The 20,178-nt window shown below is 52.6% G+C and overlaps 2 protein-coding genes across 11 annotated transcripts in view; one reads left to right on the top strand and one right to left on the bottom strand.

Annotated features, from left to right (window-relative positions):
* CUNH7orf50 (chromosome unknown C7orf50 homolog) overlaps positions 1 to 20,178 on the bottom strand; it is a 117,126-nt gene that overhangs the window by 24,650 nt on the left and 72,298 nt on the right. The gene's annotated exons all lie outside the window — the stretch shown is intronic.
* Gpr146 (G protein-coupled receptor 146) lies at positions 1,767 to 19,260 on the top strand. 7 transcript variants are annotated; one of them, XM_046421016.2, is made up of 4 exons: positions 1,767 to 2,050; positions 2,172 to 2,268; positions 12,671 to 12,830; positions 15,133 to 19,260. In XM_046421016.2, exon 4 carries the CDS (start codon positions 15,158 to 15,160, stop codon positions 16,160 to 16,162), a length of 1,005 nt encoding a protein of 334 aa, XP_046276972.1. In that variant the 5' UTR covers positions 1,767 to 2,050; positions 2,172 to 2,268; positions 12,671 to 12,830; positions 15,133 to 15,157; the 3' UTR covers positions 16,163 to 19,260. The 7 variants fall into 7 exon arrangements, with proteins under 7 accessions (XP_046276972.1, XP_046276973.1, XP_046276969.1 ...); XM_046421017.2 differs by having other exon boundaries at positions 1,887 to 2,050; positions 12,671 to 12,818; XM_046421013.2 differs by having other exon boundaries at positions 2,034 to 2,050; positions 12,671 to 12,751.

Genomic DNA, 20,178 nt, shown 5'->3' with positions numbered 1-20,178 from the left:
ATGTAGGTGAAGGTGACCCTTGTGAATCTGTTGGAGCTAGTGCACAGGGAGCAGCTCGCAGGTGGGACCTAGAGAACCCCAGAGGCCCTGGGCTGGAGACAGCTTCACTTCCCTTTGCCACCAAGCCTGGCCATCAATGAGAGTATCCCTTGGGGTCCTGGCCTGCTGGGAAGCAGTGGTCCCCTCCACTCACAAACCAGGAGATGCTGGAGAGAGGAGGCCATAGGCAGGGTAGGATGCAGCTGGAACCGAGAGTCAGGTCCAGACACACTTCCTATACCCATCTCTGTCCTTGTCCCTCAGGACAAGTCTCCTGTGGAAACTGGCCTGCAGTGGAGGGCACTGCCAGCAGACAGTGAAGGCTGCTGGCCTCTGGAGTATATTTCTGTCCTGGTTGGAAGATGCTTTTCTGGGCTCAGCTGGAAGGGGCATACTTTGAAGATTTCCCTAGTCCACTGCTGACTTTCTGCTCCCATCCCTGGCTGGTTTGCCGGTGCCTCAGACAAGGCAGCCCGTGGGAGGCTTGGCCCAAGTAACCTGCAGCACTCGCCAGCTGCACACTTACCCAGCCACAAACATCCTATGGCGTTCCAGGGATGGGCAATACAGCCCCGTTTCTGACCAGGACTCCAAAGGCCTCAGGCTGTTTATACACTGGAAATAACAAGGCTACTCTTGGGCAGATTGCTAGAAGGACCCCAGGTCTCAAACCTAATCTTGAAAGCCGAAGACCACCTGGGCTTAACCCTGGCTCCATTACCTGTTGCATGAACTTAGGCAAGTTGTTCGAGTGTCCTCAATTAAATGTAAAATGAGGATGACAATAATACTGTAATCCATCAATGCTAAGGCACATTTTCTCTCTCAGCATCTCAAAAACCCTTTCTTAAAATTGACAGTGTGTCAGAATTTAACTGGTAGGATGGGGATTTTTTAAAAAAGTAATTCATAAAATAATGGTGCATATAACATTAGTGGTGTCTTAGATTTGATAAAATGTAGAACTATGTACCTCAAAAGGTTGTCTGAGGCCAAGAACAAAAGCTGGCTCAAAACGAGCCTCAGGTGTCACTGATAGGTGATTTTAACTGATCTTGGCAAGAGCAGCACCTAGTGCTCTGGGGCAAATGTGGTTCCTGCTATAGAGCCTGGTATGGGGCTTATGTTTGGGAAATGCCTTTCTGCTCCTAGACCTCAAGCAGACCTCAGCCTCCCTTGCTGACCTTGGCCAAGTAAGGTGCTCAGGTTTAAATACGGGGCCAGCCTTGTGGCTGTTCCCATTATGTGTTCCATTCAACCCCTGGCGACATAGCAAGTCTACCTCAAAATCTTGAACTTGCAGGCTTCGATTTTTTAAAAGAAATCCTTTTACATCCTGGACCAGAACATGCTGCTATGGTACAATTCACTACAAAAATTACAGCCAAGTAAATGAATGTGTATTTTTTTTTTAAAGGCTTGGAGATTTTTTTCATCTTTTACTTTTAAAAATTCATACACAGTTATTTCCAGTGCATTATTATTGTTATGCATAACAGTGGTGTTCAGTTTCACATATTCGTAAATGCACTTAAAAATTTTCTCCATTTCATCATAATGTATTTTTTCAACTTTTCCAACATTTAACAGTAGCTCAGGCTTCAAAGGAGGTGCTGTCTCTTTAAAAGGCTTTCCAGTGACCAGCTCAGTGTATCAAGAAACTCCTAAATCCGGGAAGTAATGGATGAATTTGGAACTAGCAAACTCTGGGAAAGAGGGGCGTGTGTATCTGGAAGGGACAGATTGCAACTGACTCATTTCCTTCAGAGGGTGGCGGGGTCTGTTCCCTGCCGATCAGCGCATCTTATGACTCAGCAAATATGGGCAAAAATACCTTTTAAAAGGAACTGAGTGGGCACCTAGAGAAGTCTCAAGGAATCTCTCAGAACAGACCGTCAGTCTGCGTCTCTGGGCGAGTCTCGCGTGCACCGCCAACGCGCGGATCACCCCCTACTTCACTAGCGGGAGAGCCGGACAGGGCCCGGGCAGCTCTGCTGGGGGCGGGGCCTCGGTAGGGTCGGGGACGCTGGGGAGGGCAGGAGAGGGGCCCCCCGGCACAGCTACTGGGGGCCGGGAGGCGGATTCGCTGCGGCGCTGCTAGGGGCCGGGCTGACGGTCACGTGTGTACACAGGGCCCGGACGGCGTGCGCGCCGCGAGCCGCGCTGCTCTTCGGTCCGGAGCTGCCAGCCTGACTGCGGCCAGTGCGCGGGCCGTCGCCCAGCAAGCCGGTGAGTGGGGCGCGGGAGAGGGGCCTCGGTTCGGATCGGTCAGGCAGGCTCCAGGTCTCGGTCGCGGGGAGCGAACCCTGAACTGCGCCGGCTCCCCTGGCTGGTGCCCAGCTTGGACTCACGGCTTCTGCGTCCCGCTGCCGGGTCCGGGCGCCGTTCCTGAGGGGACCCTGTCCGCTTGCTGGGAGGGGACTGCCTCTGAGCCGCGCTGAGCACTGGGGACGGACAGCCAGGGGCCGGGCACGAGGTCATTAACCTGCTGACCGGCGGCCAGAACTGCTGCCCACGTAGGCGCCTAGTACCGCCACTAGACCTTCACACGTCCGGCAGGGCACTATGGTTATCGCTTTCGTCCCCTCTAATGTTTAAGCTTTTTAGTACACTTTGGAACCATGTCTGCATGATGATAGGAGATGAAGTGTCAGTTGTCCCCGATAGTTGATAGGGCATAGAAGGGTTCTTCAGAGCCTCAATGGAAGGCAGTGCTCTCCAGCCGCCTTAATATTAGCGATCAGAAACGAATATTAAGTTACTTTTATAAACATGGTAAATCAGTTCTTTAACCTTAAAATTCATTCCCCTGAATTTCCTAATGTGTGCAGTCATCTTTACTGTGCATGCTAACCTGAGGATAATTTTAAGTTTGCTGTCTGCACCAACATTTATCACCTTTGGTCTTTTTTTCTATGGAAACATACTTATTCAAGATCTCCATCCCACTTTAAATAACCAGCTTCTATCCTGAGCAGCCTGACATGTACTTCCCACTTCCCTTCATATCTTCAGTATGTTCAAAGGCCCCTGCAAATTTGTGTGAATAAAATGGTTCTGACTATGTCACTAGGCTACTCATGCATAATGGTGACCAGATACTCTATCTCCTAACTGGAGCATCCAAGTTAAAAGAGGCACTATTAATAATTACACCCAGTATACAGTTACATTGTTCAGGGCCTGCTGTGTGGCTTCTTACTACTGTAAGGTCCAGATCCTACCTCCGGTGTCTTCCTGAATGAAGATGGCCTCTAAAGACAAGTGGACTTAGGAATAGTTCGTATGCACCTTTTCACAGGAAGCCCACTGCCTGGGCCACATATGCATCCAATTATAATCCTGCTGCCTTCATAACTATAGGAACATCCCAAGGAGATAGGACCACAGATTCAGGGCAGAATATAAATGTCAAAGGTGACCTGGTGTCCCTGTAACTGATGACCCCTAGTAGGTTGATGGGAAAAGGTAATAAACATCCACCTACTGTGATACACGTAAGGTTTAGGTTAGGATGTCAAGACAGACATATCTATTTAACAGCGAACAAATGACATGCTTGCAAAATTTATCTGGGGAATATGCTTGTGTAATTTACAGGTAGGAAGAGGGACATGCTGGTCACCAGGCAGGGGGACGAACTCTTTGGAGAAGATATCTCTGGAATCTTGAAACTGTAACCTCACCTGGCCTTTAATGACCCAACCACACTGTTGAATCACGTATATCAAGGCCGTGCTTTTGAATTGGGGTGTTACCACCCAGAGCCTCAGGTCCACTGTGTAAGTGCACATGACAATCAAAGGATACTGCTTTCTCTAAATAGTGTTTAGAGAAAAGTGTTTCCCAGTTATTTCCTGCTGCCTTCTCAACTCCCTAAGATGAAAGCTGAGTTTTCATAACCCACTGGCCTGTCTATGGGTTCTCAAAGGGCTCATCATCCCAAAACACTGCCCACTATCAAAGAATGAGAGGGCTCAGTTTAGAGGGTAAAATGTTTTTTTTCTTTTTTGGTACCAGGGATTGAAACCAGAGGAGCTTACCCTACCCACTGAGCCCCATCTCCAGCCCTTTTTTGTATTTTATTTAGAGACAGGGTCTTAAGGAGTTGCTTAGGGATACTAAGTTTTTTCTTTAACATGAGATGCTAAAATAGATGCTGCAGAGGAGCAGAATTTAGTCACTCAGGAGCAAGTCCAGGAGCTTCCACATGCAAACAAAGCAGAGACAGAGTGACACACCAAAGGTCCAGCCTGGGTCTCTTCCATACAAGAGCATGGCCAAGAGTTTCCCCCAACTTAATTAGAACCAGAGCAAACTAAGCCAGCAGCTGTTACTTTTAGACCAAATGTGACAAGTAAAAATAACCACCAAGGCTGGATAAGATCTCTGGCTCCCAGTCCTTCCCTGCAGGTAGAACCACACCTCGCTAAAAGCTGGGGTGATCAGGGAGCCAGATGGGGTGCCACACCTGCCCAGAGTCTGAAAGAGGAGACTTTATCTGTTTTCAGTCTGGTCCTTAAATTTCTGAGAAAGCCTTTTATGTTTGGTTGGTTTTCCCCTGTCTGGTGTAGCTGGAGAGAGCATGGGCCTCAAACCAAGTTAGCTTGAGAACAGGAAAGTCCAAGGAACTAGTACTCCAATGACAAAGAACGTGTGTCCCATCTTCCAGGGAACAAAGCCCCAGGTCCCTTGCATAGGCACCCAGCTTGCACCCAGCTTGCTCCCTGGCCAAGGATGCTTGGTCTCAGTCCCCCCAGAGCCTCCTGGAACCAGCAACATGCTCATTGTTTCCCATGGAGAAGGAGAGCAAGCCCTTTTGTTTATGCCTCTAAGCCAGGTTGCTTGGTTCACTCTCACTACTCCACAGTCAGAACTATAAAGAGCAAAATGCTACAAAAATAGAACACCCATCTATATAATGAAGCTTTCTTGTCACACCCCAGGAAGACACAGTGTGACAAGAATCAGTGAGTACAGCTCTCCACATTGGAAAAAAACCTATGACAACATCAGCCTTCCCTGAGCATCTGGCCTCTAGAGTTGCGTGTTCATTGTTGCCAGGGCCCCTGCCTATTATCACAAAAGGAAATCAATATCTAGGAGTCATTTTCAGAGCACACTGATTGCTCCAGAACATTCACTCAAAGTTGAGAGTCTTGTGCACAACAAGTCTCTTTCCCAACAGACACAACCAGAGCTGCGTACCTACTGGTTCCCGCTAACCCTCTCAGCATGCAATTCCCAGGCCTTGTAAATCTATTTGCAGGAAAATCTAACTCTCTGAGGAGTCAAAACAGACAAGACCACTGTCCTGTAACAGGGGCACTGCAACCCCACCTGGTTGCTGTCCTTTCTAATCTGGACCTTGGGCCAGGCTGCTGGGGCAATACAGAGACACTTCCCCTACCTGCAAAGGCTCTGCATTAGTAGCAAAGAGAGATGGTTATGCAGACAGTCTTAATTCAGCATGAATGACTGAGGATAAGGGGAGATAGTGGCCAAGGAGGTGCTGGGATCCAGAACTAGAGTGGGGTGAACAGGGGAAGCAAGGGAGGGCACCCTGGCATGGGCCTCAAACAATGAAAAAGGATGTCCTGAGATTTAGTGGGACTTCATCAGTGTGGGAGTGGCAGGCTGTGATTTTAATGAGTCCTTAACAAACAGAGAACAGAATTTCCAGATTAAAAGAAATGAAATGACAGGGTATTAGGGACACTAGTTCAGCTACCTAGAAGCAGGGAGATTCCCCTGTGGGGTTTTGTTCTGCTAACTCTGTCACCCACAGTTGGTCTCCTCCAGGGGCTCTTTCCTCAGAGCCACTCCTGGCCATTCATTGCCAGTGGGGATCACTATTTATTCAGCCCTGGTCATTCTGTTGCTCCAGTACATTCACTATTAAGCTGGTTTATACCATAGGGGCTCTTTTTAAATAAGCACAGGAAAAAAGATGTCAACATCTCACCTTACAGTGCTTCTCACAGCTAGCCTGAATGTGGCCTCATCCTTGTCACCTGTGAATGCAAGTGGAGTCACTGCAGTGCCTCCCTGTAGCCTCAGGGGAGCTAGGAATGTCTACTGTATAGAGTGGCCCCACGTGGACCTCTGCAGCTCACCAAAGGCATGGAGGGCTTCAAGATGTTTTAAGCTATGAGCAGAAAAGAACTGAGACCCTTGAATCCTGCTCTTCTCCCCAGATCCCCGTTCCTTGGAAAGCAGGTAAATACCACCAGAGAAACGAATATTTACACAGGAGTTTAATACCAGAGCAACATCAGGAAACACACCATTTTGTGTCATTACCAAAGCCCAAACCCAGAGCACAGAGACTCCCATGTTTGCAAAGCCTCTGCCATGTGACAGTGTATGCGGCTGTGGTGAGCCAGGTCCCCACAGTGTGAGTTCTGGATTCTTTCCTCTTGCATTCACCCTGGTGGCTCCACCCACCCCCTCATGGTGCTTACACATGGTTGTCACTTGGGCTCATGTTGTTGTCATTTCTACCTTCGCTATGGTTTCCTCTTTCCATGTGTCAGTTATCAAAGATTCTAAGTGAAAGGTCACAGACTGGCTTCCTCTGCCTCTAATGAGAGCTGGGGAGGAGACTAAATATCCAAAGCCAAGTCCTCTTACCACCAGGTCCAGCCTAGGGTCAGCAGATGCAGGACACCCTTCTGTGCTTTAAGAATGGGTGTATTTAATTCTCTTATAAACTCACGGGGATTTTTTCTAAATGTGAGAAAAATGAGGCACAGAGGCAGCCAAAGTTTCACAGCTTATAAGCAGAAAGACTGGTATGCAAATCCCCACAGCTCCATCCCCCAGCCTGAAATCCCAAGTACTTCCTTCACAGGGACACTTGGGGGGTGGAGTTTCCCTTAAAATCCTCTATGCCAGTTCATGCTGTCTCTAACTTGAGTCTCTCCGCACAGTCCCACCCTGCAGCAACTGTGCTGATTAGTGGGTCCATACGCTGGCTGCTGGTGGGTCTGGGGTCCTGAGCAATGTGGGTGCAGTTCCCCTTAACTACTGTGCCTATTAAGAGCAAGCAGGTCACTGCAGAGCTGTCTAATGGCCTCAGCAGAGATAAGAGTGCTGGGTAGAGAGGCCCCACACGGACCCTCTGCGGCCCACTCAGAGGCCCACACAGCCTTGAGATGTTTAAGTTATGAGCAGAAAAGAATGAAGGTACGCTCCCTTTAACTTTGTGCCTCAGTTTCCCATTTAGGGAAATCCCCATGATAATGTTAGGATTAAGTATATCTGTTCTTGTAGGCAACAGGGGTCCCTTGCTGGGTCCCAGGGGGGACCCAATGACTCTTTGCACACTGTAGGGCAAAAGCTTTCACTCAGTCAGCACCGTCTGTTAGAGTCCCTGTTTTATGCTCCCTCACAGAGCATGGGATGAGCAAGGACTGGGCCAGTCCTCCTACTGTCAGTCAGTGTCTGCCACCAAGTTTTGGGCTGGTGGTACCTTGTTTTAAGGACCTTGCTCAGTAGCCCAGCTGTCTGGGCAAGAAGCCCTAGCTGGGGATGGCAGCTACTGTTCAAGGGTCCCTATCTTTGTCCCATTCCATCAGCCAGGTCTGGTGGCAGTGATCAACCACGCACTCACGTTGCCAGGGCCCCAGACCTTCCAGACCAGCCAGCATGTGGACTTGCTGGTCAGCACAGGTGCTGCGGGTGGTGCTATGCAGTGGACTCGGAGTTCTGCGGCTGTTTTCCACCAGGCCTGCCTGTGCCCATCTTTGATCAGGGACTTCTTACCTGGCAGACTTGGTGCTATGGAGTGCACCAGCCAGATGCCTCAAGCTGCCCAACAGTGCCTTTTGGAGAGGTTGGCATGCTGGAGGGGCTGCAGTTAGAAATTCAGAAGAAACTAGAGTGAGCAGAAAGCCACCCACCCTGGGCAGGCATTAACACAGATTGAGGCCCACGAGGGAGCAGTTGGAAGGGTTGCTTCAGCTGGCAGGAGGGCTCTGCTCTCGCCATTGACACCACCCTGCCAGTCCCTACAGGCCCTGGAGTCAGACTTTCCTGGGTTTTCTTTTTCAAAAGCTTCACAGCAGCTCAGGAGGAGGGATGCCGAGGGGAAGGCCATGGGGAAGCCCACTGGGGCTGGAGGGTAGGTGGGGGCACCTTCCTGCAGATAACTGGAGCTAGCAGGCCCTGTGGGAAGGAGCTCCAGCTTTCCCCCACCCAGGGCTCCAACAATTAGCTGTTGTCTAGCAGGAGACACCCAGACTGCAGCTGAGGAGCCAGAAAGAGAGGCTACGGAAACAGCCAAGTCCTCAGACCAGAAGGGACAAGGAGCCCCAAAGGGTGCATTCCCTGGAGACCCTAGTATACTCAGAGGGGAGCCGCAACCTCTGTGCCCAACGGCCTGATCAGTCCACCACAGTGAATAACTAGGCCTGCCTCATTATCATGCCAGTCTGCGGGGCTCAGAAAGCACGATCAACAGGTCAGCCTGAGGTCACCCAGAAGCCAGCAGAGAGGCCTGGACAGGAATGCACAGAGCCACAAGTGGGTTGTGGACTTCTGCCTGGGTAACTTTTGCAACCCTGACCCTCTGGCTGTGCTACCCCAATCAAGCTCTCCTCTACAGGGGCGGGCGGTTGCTTTTGCAGGCCACTGGGATTCCCGCTGGGCTTTGCCCAGCACCCCACCCAGCGCATGGACAGAAGTCTCAGCACCTTTTCACCACATGTGTAAAGAAAAACAGCTGGGAAGCTCAGGGTGGCCTCCTGTAGGCACCTCAGTTCCAGTTGTCTCTTCTGACTGCAGCTCCCTATGATGCACATGGAAGTGCATACTGTTGCTATACATGGAAGTGCATACTGTTGCTATGGAAGTAGTTTCTTGGGGACAAAGAGGAGAAGAGGCCACAGGCTGGATGGGCTAAAGTTTTAGGTGAGCCCAGGGCTCAGCTGCCTATAAGTCAGCCTGTTCATATTTCATGGGCCAGTTTGTTTGGGCTCTGTCCCCTCTCTGCTACAGTGAGGCTGGCCTCCCATTTCCCTCTCCTGTCCTCTGCTAGGCCCACTGGCTGGAACCTTAGACCTCTGTATCCACTCACATGAGGCCTGGCCCTGGCCTCATGGTATGCACACTTTCTTTTTTATGCATATAATTAAAAGGACAAAAAAGAAAGAGGGCATGTGTCACATTCATATGGTTAATGAATTCTCTTCAGGGAGACAGTAACATGACAGTAACTGGGACACTGAGGACAGTCCAAGATCCATGCATGGGCCCTACATTCCCCCTGCTCCTGGTCGGGGGTGGGCTGTCACTTGGTCCTTCTAGGGGCTCTGGGGGGTTCCAGGCGGAAGGACAGCTAGTTCATGAGTGGAAACTTGGCAATGCACCTGCCATGCCAGTGCAGCCTCCTTGAGCCAGCCTGACCTGCCACATCCTGGCTTGTCACAGAGAAGGGAAGCGACCTTGGCACCATTTCAACCAGAACCCCAAAGGCTGGCAGGCTGTCCCTCCCACAGAGAGCTGGGGGAAGGAAGCAGAGGGATCAGGCCTGCCGAATGTCCTCCAGGGCAGCCTTCTAAGGAAGTTGCACCTGGGGTCAGAGCATGACTGCGGACTGTTTACTGGTCACACTGGAGCTTCAAACCTTCAGAAAAGCCACCTGGGAGTAGACCGGGCCCTCAGCCAGGCAGAGGTCGCACGGGAGGGGGAGAACCAAGGTCCCGCTGAAGTGTGAGGGCTGGCGTCTGCGGTGGGGCTCAGCCACACGGGCCACGGTCAGCAGAGGCAAGCGGCTGCCAGGCAGAGGCTAGGGGAGGGACACCAGGGGAGTTACAGGGGAAAGGGGACGGGAGACAGGGTTAGGGCCTGGCCCGGGTCCTAGCCTGAGAAGTGTAGGTCCCAGTGCTGATCTGAGAGGTGTGGGCACTGGTGTGGGACCTGGGTGGGAACAGGGAGTATGGCAGGTCCTGCAGGAAATGTGGGGGAGGGTTTCAGGGGTGGGAGAGGCTGGTGACAGGAATGGAAGGAAGGTGGACAAACCAGCTGGTGACAGGAGCAGGGCCTGGTGGGAGGACAGCACGGGGAGGCGGCTGGACAGGGCAGGTGGGAGGGCTCCAGCAGGAGGCAGCACAGCCACTCCGAAGACTCCAGAAATGTGAAGCTATTAGCTGGGGCCTGCGGGAGCTGGGCGAGCAGTGCTTTGTGACTGGGGCCTCAGGGATGCGGGGACACACTCTTCTGGTCTGAGAATGTCAGGCTTACTGGGGTCCTGCTGACCTGGGCCCTGTGGGCAAGGGAATGGCAGCAGGTGGCAGGGCCTGGAAGCTGATATTAATCCTGCCATCTGGCAGGCAACTCTCCAAATGAAGACGGGCGGAATGTGCCAGGAGTGCTCTGCGCCTCGGGCCTCGGCCAGGCTAAGAGAAGGGCCCCAGCATGGGCTCAGGGATGAGCCTCTCTGCTCTCGCCCACATCTCTGTTTAGCCAGGGGCCTCACCAGAACCTCCTGTCACAGCAAACTCGGACTTCAGTCCCTCAGGGACGAGTCCACTTCTGAGGAGACCACTGGGGGATTTCTCCCCTGTCCCTGATCTCCCACCACCTGGTTCTGGCTCCAGGTTCTCATGAAGTGAGTTCTTAGAAGGCCTGGCTAAGTGAAGGGCAGCCCAGCCCAGGTCCTGAGGCCTGTGCTACAGGGTGGAAACCTTCTCGTGTTCCCCAGCTGCAGGACATCCTTCCTCCCCAAACAGCCAGGGAACAGGAACCAGGAAAGGCCAGTAAGTCCGATAGCTCTGCCCTTCACAGCCAGCGTCCCTCCAGAGCCCCTCTGTGGCATGGTGGGCACATCCAGCCTGGACTACAAACCTCGCTGGAACACAGGCAGAGCATGGGCAGGGGAGATGGTGTGGCAACTGCCTGAATGGGACAGGCACCCTGGAGCCCTACGTGATAATGGGAGGAAGTATGTCACTCATCACCCTGTGATTGGGAGAGTGGGAACACTTCCTGACTTGTCTCCCCGAGCCCCAAGGGTCATAGCTCTTCCACCAATTGCAGAGGCAGCGGTGCTTCTGTGGCGCGGCATCTCATCTTGTCCATCCCCCAGCTGCGGCCCACAGCCTGCCGGTGGAGAGCTCACGCTAGCGCCACTGAGTTTCCAGAGACCCGTGTTCTGAATGCCACAGAGGAAATGGCAGAGTGTCACTCTCCATCTCTGACTGGGGGCTGGCCTCCATGGCTGTGGTAGTGCCCACCCACCCTCTCCAGCTGCCTCCTCTTTCCACATGTCCCTGTTGTAGACAGTGCCAGCCTGGGATGGAACTTGTCACTTTGCTCCCAGGATCTCCAAGTAACAGCCTGGTATGGGGAGGTGCTTCTTGGGAGGTCATGTCAAAACAAAAAGAATGTCATTTTTAGATGGACAGAACATGGATAAAAATAGATACCTTTGGGCTTATAACCTTCATTTGAAGCAAAACATCCTTATAATTGACGTGGAAGAAAACTATACATAGAAGCTACCTCTAACCTATAAAGTTATAAATTCTTACACACTTAGAAGCTGCTCATACCTAACACGGAGAGGCCACTGTCTCCTCCTACATGTCCCAGCCGGTGCAAACACACACTCCACATGGTGCTGCTCTCTAACCAAGGGGCCAGGTCATGCCAGCACACGAATGCCCAAGAGATTCTAAACAGACTTGTTCCATGCGATGGCCGGACAGGCTCCCGAGGATGGAGCCATCCTGAGCAGGGCACAGGCTTCCTTCTCCTTCTGCTCCACTAATCTGGTGGCAGGTATTAGCGCTCCAGGCAGCCCCTGTCCCCACTCAACTGCAGGGAGGGCACAGCAGGGAGCAGACCCGCCAGGCACAGCCAGTGACAGGCGAACCTCAGGCAGCCTCCACCCCCTCTGCGCTGTTCCTCTTTAATCCCCACTGATAACCACCCGCGCAGGCTGGGGTGTCTGGGAGGGCGCGTGCTGCAGGCGCGGCCCTCCACCCCATGCTTTAGATTCTGAGCCTGCCCTGGCCCTTCAAAGAGCTCTCTGTGTCCCTGGGTCTGAAATGAAAGCAGCCAAAGTCTCTCTATGGTAGAGTCTCAGTGAGGTCCAACTATTTTGTCCTTAGTTTCTACAGACAAATGTCTGTTCAGTTTATTTCCTCAAGGGAAGAGGGAACTCAGAACTGAGTTTCTCAACCATGCTGTGTAGCAGGACCCCAGACCCAGCTCTGCCAGCCCTGGTCTGGCCCGGCACAGGACACTCTGCAGGGCTGGACGCAGGCAGGGGCACAGGGGAAGTGCCACCACAGCCTCCACACAAGCCCAGCCAGCCCCGGGAGCCTGGATGTCTACCAAGCAGGGTGAGAGGAGCTGAACGCTTGCTCCAGGAGCGCCGACCCATCCAAGGGCCACCTCTTATTTCTTAAAACCAGCTGTAAACAGAGATAGGGAGGGGCTGCTGCGGCTGCCAAGGGAGGCAGAAACTTTGTGAGTAATTTATTAGAAGAAAACAAGCAGTGGCCTTCACGGGCACGAGCATGTGGCAGGCCCTCACACACACACCCGCAAGCCCATGCTGCCTAGCCACTGAGGAGGCGGCAGTGGGGCTTCCAGAGACACAACAGGTCCTTCTGGTTTGCAGTGGCTGCCTCGGCCTTGCCATGCTGCGTGCTGCCGGTGTCTGGAATCCACGCCACCAAGGAACGCGGGACACGAGATAAAAGTAAGAGCCGATGGTTGGCACTGCTGGGGGCCAAGAGCTGGACGGGGGCAAGGGAAGCTGTGGCACAGTGAGTAGCAAGGTAGGGAGCCTCCCAGACAGCCCAGGGACAGGGACATTGTACTAGAGGGAGGGAAAGGGACCTGGGCACTTGACCAGGCCTATCAGATGTGGTGCGCAGCTCCAAGGCTCACTTGTAAATAAGCTGGGGGACACAGTGCCCAACATAGTGTGGAGGGCCCTTCCTTGGCAGAGAGACCTGCAGTCTATACAGCCTCTGATCACAGGGACATCTTGGGTTCTTGTATGCCATGTGAAGCCAGGCTGGTGGGGATGTGGCTATGGGCTGGTGACCAGGCAAGACCAGGATGCTAGTGGGTGGAGAAGCCATCCACTGACACCCACTCGCAGTGGCCACTGAATGTGCATTTCATGGGGGATTCACAGCCGTGGGCCGGAGGATATGGGCTGCTGCTTAGCTTCCAGCGACAGCCGGACGCAGTGCGCAGGAGCCTGGAAGAACCATACGTACCTGAAGGCAGCATTTAATCGTGGACACCAGCCATCAGGCATTTGGGGGGAAAGAGAAAAGGGGCAGCCGCTCAGTCAGACCAGATAGCAATATCCCACAAGTGGACCAGTCCCTGAGGTGCTGGCCAGGGTGGTTTGGTGAAGGGACTGCAGTCTGAGAGTGAGCAGCAACTGGTCCACATGGAGAATGGGAGTACACCCTTGTCCTGGGGGTGGGGGGGGCGGCGTGGACAAGGCTGCCTTGCATGCACCCAGCCCTGGGCACTTGGCTCCATTCAGTGCTCACTGTCCCAGAGGCAGGGGGCACTGGTAGGACTGTGACCTGCCTACACACACCTGCACCTGAGGACTGTGGCCCTGCTTCTGAACAGGAACTCCTGCTCAGCCCAATTCTGATCACCTGACTCTGGGACAAGGACAGCTGAGGCCGGTGTGGGGGACGACCCAGGGAGCAGGCGAACCCATGCTGGGGGACTGCATGATGCCCTCAGTGGTGGCTGATGCTAGGCTCTTCCTTTCCCTCATCACCACCCGAGCCCTGCTGTGGCCCACCTGTCTGGTGTGAGCCTTGGGGTGGCGGGTCCCTCCCTGCTCACTACCATGACCCAGTGAAGCAGTGGAGAGCCAGGGACAATTGGTGCATGCCTGCAGGACCTGTGGGACGAGTGGGGAACAGCCTGTCACGCGGTCACAGAGCTTCCTCCTGGCGGGGCCCACAGCGGGCGGGACCAGTGCCAACACCGGCAGCCTGGCTTCCTCGCTTTGTCCCTGCACTCTGGGAAACGGCGATGTTTGCTTTCTGTGTCTGCCTGAGACGCTTTTCTATTCCCAGAACAGGAGTCTGGTTGGGCCAAACTACATTCCAAAGGTAAAGTTTCTCTTGAGGGCATCTGTCCTTAGGCAGCAGAGAGTTCTGTTTATATTATGCCTCTACTTGCCAGTTTCTTGTTCGATTACAAGACTAGCTGTGTCCCCAGGCTCTGCATTGCTTCAAGGGGCCAGGCCCTAGGCTGGGGTGTTCTGATAGAGGGAATCCCCAGGCTGACTCCCACAGGCACCCCTCAAACCTGAGGACACCCAACAGAGAGTTCAGCTGTGCCTCTTGATGGTGCAATGAGGAGCAGGCTGTGAGCCCTGAGAAGCCGACCAGGGCTCCCTTGGGGCTCCAGGGTACACCATGCACTTTCTCCAGTAGTGACCCTTGTGGGGCTGTGTTCCTCACGGTGCCCTCTCAGCTCCACTCACGTGGCACGTTCCTGTCCTGCCTGCATGCACTGTCCTCCTACCCGTCTGCTTGTGCGCTTGCTAACGTGATGCTCCTGCTCGGCAGGTATACACGCGTGGGCGTGCGTGTTCACATCCTAGCAGGGGACAGGCTATGTTTCCCATCCAAGCTCGTGGCAGATGCTCATCACACTCAGTTACACGAGGGGGGAAGCCCTGTGAGGCAGCCTGTCGTGCAGGACTTGCTGGGGTGCCCTAGCACTGCCAGGTGCCCAGAGTCCTGTGGATTCTAACCCTGAAGAGTCCCCCTACCCCCCGAGCCAGGAGGTGGTAGTAGCTCTCTGCAGGTGAAGAGGAACCCATGCTCAGCTGTGGCTTAGGACGCAGGAGAGTACGTGGAGCAGTTTCTGTCACATCGTGTGTCACCCAGGACACCGTTTCCTTCAGAAAAGCAGGGTTCAGCAGCCTCACCGCACCCACTGGCATTGCTGTAGAGATGGGGACACAGCAGCCCAGCTTGGGACCTGTTTTCATAGAACACACACAGAGGGCAGTTTCTTCCTGGCTCAGCAGTCTGGTGGCGCTGAACAAGGGGACAGGGAGTGACCGAGTGTCCTTTCTCTCCACAGAGCCGCAGAGCCTGGTGAGGCTGCCATGTGGAGCTGCGGCCTGCTCAATGGCACGGGTCAGGGCGAAGAGCAGCTGTGCCAGGATCTGCGCCTAGGGCTATGGGTCCTCTCGCTGCTCCATCTGGTGGCGGGCGTCCCCGTTGGCCTGGGCTACAATGCCCTGCTGGTGGTGGCCAACCTGAGCAACAAGAGCAGCATGACCATGCCGGACGTGTACTTCGTGAACATGGCTGTCTCGGGCCTCGTGCTCACGGCCCTGGCCCCTGTGCACCTGCTGGGTCCCCCCTACTCCAGGTGGGCACTGTGGAGCCTCAGCAGTGAGGCCCACGTGACTCTGCTGATCCTGTTCAATGTGGCCTCCCTGGTAACCATGTACTCCACTGCCCTGCTTAGCCTCGATTACTACATTGAGCGGGCCCTGCCGCGCACCTACATGGCCAGCGTCTACAACACGCGGCACGTGTGTGGCTTTGTCTGGGGTGGGGCACTGCTGACCAGCTTCTCCTCCCTGCTCTTCTACATCTGCAGCCACGTGTCCTCCCGGATCACGGAGTGTGCCAAGATGCAGAACACAGAGGCTGCAGATACCCTCCTGGTGCTCATTGGCTACATAGTGCCGGGCCTGGCTGTGCTGTATGCACTGGTGCTCATCTCACGGATCCGGAAGGAGGACACGCCCCTGGACCAGGAAGCAGGCAGGCTGGACCCCTCCGTGCACAGGCTTCTGGTAGCCACCGTGTGCACGCAGTTTGGGCTCTGGACGCCATACTATCTGAGCCTCCTGGGGCACATGGTACTGGTCTCACGAGGGAGGCCTATAGATGGGCACTACCTGGGGATCCTGCACTTTGCTAAGGATTTATCCAAGTTCTTGGCCTTTGTGAGCAGCTCTGTGACACCACTTCTCTACCGCTACATCAACAAAAACTTTCCCAGCAAACTCCGTCGGCTGATAAAGAAAATGCACTGTGGGCAGCGGCGCTGCTCGCTGGACCCCGCAGGAGTACAGCAGGTGATGGCGCAGGCCTAGGGAAGAGGGTGCCCCAGGCCCAGTCCTGGGGCCCAGAGCCAGCCACGGACACTTGGGAGGCTCCACTTCCTCCCTCCCTGCTCTCTCAGCCTGGGAGATGAGCTGCTCAGAGGAAACTGAAGTTCAACTGAATGCACAGCACTTTGTTACCTGGAATGCCGGGCACTTTCTTCCCCAGAAAGAGATGCACTGAAGCAGGAATGGCACAGGGTGTTTTTCTCAGAAAGGCCAACCCTGGGCCAAGGCCATGCTGTGGAAAGCAACAGGGGCTCTGTGTGAAGAACAGGCACCCCCTCAGCTAACCTCTTGGCCTTCCGACCTTGTGCACCTGTCCTGAAGATTAGGTCATGTCCTCACTCAGCTGACCTGCAGCCTTGACATCGGGCTTTTCTCAAACTTGATGAGAACCTGAAGGCAGGGTTCACACACACCCCTTTTTATATAAAAAGATGTTTCATAGAAAATGCCAAGTTATCAAGATGAAGGAAACAATGCAAGGAAATGCAGACACTCGGCACGAGGACAAGTCAGGAGGGCTGGGCTGCCTGATGCTCCTGCCCCCACCGATAACAGCAGCTTAGTGTTTTCAGGATAGATCTGTCCTTCCAATCAACTCCCCAAAGTGTGCACAAAATGAAATATAAATAAACCGAAGGAAGAAAACACTATTAGGATTTCTCACAACAGCAAAGCTGACGGGCCTTCCTGAGACAGAGGTCTGGGCACCAGTAGAAGTGCCAGCAAGGCACAGAAGGGCATGAAGCTGGGCTCCCCACAGTGACCAGGGACTGTAAAGTGGCCCTGATTGTCTGCTTCGGGCAGAGCTGCACAGGAATGTCAGCCGTGGGGCAGTGCAGGTAAGGCGTCCGCCCCCCAGGCCAAGCCCAGAGGTGTCTGCAGCCCGGCCAGTCACGCGCCGTCAACCTCACGTGGACCTTTTGTCTTCACACTTACTAGACATCTACTTTAAAATGCAGGTGTGGGAAGAACCTCCGCTGCTCTGCATCCTCCATGTGCCCCGATTCCAGTTCTCTAGGCTGCAATTACAGGCCCATGGCCACCTAATCCCCAAATCTAAAACCCAGGAGGCTCTGCAAACAGGACAGTTTCCCTCAGGTGATTCCCTGCAGGGGTGCAGGGTGGTGGGGCTATCCTGACCACCCCTACTTCTGCAGAAACACTGGCATGATGTGGGGTGCTGTGCTAGCCCCTGCATTCTCTCTGACCACCTGGGAACACCTGCCCAAAGGCCATGGAGCCGGGCTGTACTACATGGCCTTCGTGTGTGGGCCTCAAGCACCTGCCCTGGTCTGTAGGGAAATTCAGCTGAGAGGTAGCTGCTTAGTTTTATTTATTACACACAAAGTACATCTCCTCAAATTGGGACCTGCTCGAGTTAGTTTGCCTTGTGAAGAATCATGGAAAGGGCTGGGATTGTGGCTTAGTGGTAGAGCACCCACCCAGTGCGTGTGAGGCCCTGGGTTCGATCCTTAGCACCCCATAAAATAAATAAATAAATAAAAGGCATTGTGTCCAACTACAACTAAAAATAAATACTAAAAAAAAAAAAAGAATCATGGAAATACACTGGATGCTCAGCTTTGTCTGCCCCCAGTGGCTGTGAGGTGCTTGGTGAGCTCTGAGGGCCTAGTTCCTTATTCATAAACCTCAAGGCTGAAGTGGAGGACACTTGTCTGTGTTGCTTCTAACTGAAATTTTCATTTTAAGGTATGCCGGGGTCTCAGTCAAGCCTTCAAGGCCACAAGCCTAACTAGCTGTCCCTCCCTTCTTGGGCACAGCAGTCAGCACTCCATCCCTTCCCATCCCGACTCACCACCCAGACCCAGCCTTCCACTGACCTTAACGTTTGCTAAAGAAATGACCCTAACCCAATAGACACTAGCCTGGCCTGGCCTGCAGGGGGTGCTCTGGCCACTGTGGAAATGTCTGACTTGGGATGAGTAGACTCAGGGCCCAAGGTCAAGCTAAGGACAGCTTGCTTCAGGTTAGCTGGAGAAACAGGATCCAGATGGAGAGGGCTCCTAGTGAGGTGGTGTCCTGGTATAAGAGACCCTCTTCCTTGCTTATGCTTTCTATACCTGCGAAGGGGCAGACCCCCACTCAGCATAGACCTGGAGAGGCAGAGCCTCTGCCCACTTGGACTTCCTCTTTCCAACTGCACTTCCCCAAAGCAGGGAGGGACCCCAAATCACATTTTTTCTTTTCAATTTGTCAGTGGCTTTGGGTGCAAAGTGGCCAAGTTCTGGGGGTGTAGAGGACCCTGGGCCCCACAACTGGCATCAATTTCAGCCACACCCACCCTGCTGAGATGGATCCAGTGGACATCCAGCAGCCAAGTCGGATCTCTTGGCAGAGGCACACATAGGGCAAGGGACACCCACAGACTGAGCCCCTTCACGGGGTGATATCTCCTCTACCCAACCCCCGCTTTGGCTTTAGCCCCTGCTCCTTTGCTGCCTCCTACTCTCCCGTCTGCTCCCAGCCTCCGTGGCTAACGCCAACGTGCTGCTCAGCCCACTTTTCCACAGGCACCTACTCATCTGTGCCCCTGTGCTAAAATTCATTCTGGAGGAGCCAGCGGGGCCTTAGGTCTCTCTGACTCCCAGTATGTTAGGATTTCCAATTCCGCCATGTTGCCAAAAAAAAAAAAAAAAAAGGAAGCGGAAGGAAATTGAGCTACTCAGAGGAGAATAAGGAGCTATTTGAAAAAAGCCAAAGTGGATTATGAGCTCAGTCCTCTATTTCCTCATGAATCTGAAGACACCAGGGCACGGGGTTTTCAAAATTATATTTGAGGGCCATTAACTTGACCATCAACATTTATTGACATTATAATTTAAAATTAATTATCTTAATTATTTAATTATTAATTTATCAAACCACAAGGCCTGCCATGTTTTATTACTTAGGGTACCAAAAAGTGAGTTTAATCTTGGATTTCCTTCACAAAGGTTATGCAACGCATTACAGGAAACTGGACCTATTGCTAATTGTGGCAGATACATCAAGAAAACAACAAACACTTGTTCTTTCATAAAAAGCACTTGGTAAAAAATAAACCAGGAGTAAATTAAGAAGTTGCATGTCAAATTCTTGAATTTAAAGCCAGTTGTAAGATCTGGGGGACTTCTCATTTCTAATTTGTTGCCTCCACTCTCTGGGCTGTACTCATTTGACTGGTGCTCTGTGAAGATGAAAAACTGGGCCAGGCATGGTGGCATACACCTGAAACCCTAGTTCCTTGGGAGGCTAAGGCAGGAGGGTCACAAGTTCAAGGCCAATCTGGGAAACTTAGAGAGACCCTGTCTCAAAATGAAAAGTAAAAAGGCTGGGTATGTGGCTCAGTGGTGAAGCACCCCTCGGTTAAATCCCTAGTACCTAATAAGTAAGTAAATAAATAAATAAATAAAAATAAAAACGGGGGGCTGGGGTTGTGGCTCAACTAGCACATGAGAGGCACTGGGTTTGAACCGCAGCACCACATAAAAATTAAAAAATAAAATAAAGGTATTGTGTTCATCTACAATAAAAAATTTGTTTTAAAAAAACTAAAATGTTCAAAAAAATATGGAAAAAGAGAACCCCATACATTTGAAGACCATTAACCACGTAAACCTTATTAATAACCTAACTTCTGAATTTTTAAAATGTGAATTTCTAGGGATGTGTCCAGCTCTTTAAAAACTCACAGAAGTGGCCATGTGAATCCACCGTCACTGGGTACTTACTGCTGACCAAGTGCTATGTGACATGCACTTAGGGCTGGGGTAATCACCTAAGCACATGGAAGGTCATGTTCCTTTGTTTTTTGTTTTTTTTTTAATAGTGGACACACACAATGCTTTTATTTTATTTTATTTATTTTTATGTGGTGCTGAGGATCGAATCCAGCACCTCACTCGTGATGGGCATGCGCTCTACCACTGAGCCACAACCGCAGCCCGAGGTGAGCAAACAGATCTAGACTACCTGGCCAGAGCAAGCTCCTCACCTGT

This window comes from Marmota monax, unplaced genomic scaffold (assembly GCF_021218885.2).
Source record: "Marmota monax isolate L192 unplaced genomic scaffold, Marmota_monax_Labrador192_F-V1.1 WCK01_AAM20220418_F8-fsc00266, whole genome shotgun sequence".
Classification (NCBI taxonomy): Eukaryota; Metazoa; Chordata; class Mammalia; order Rodentia; family Sciuridae; genus Marmota; species Marmota monax.
This window is presented reverse-complemented; position numbering and strand designations above follow the sequence as displayed.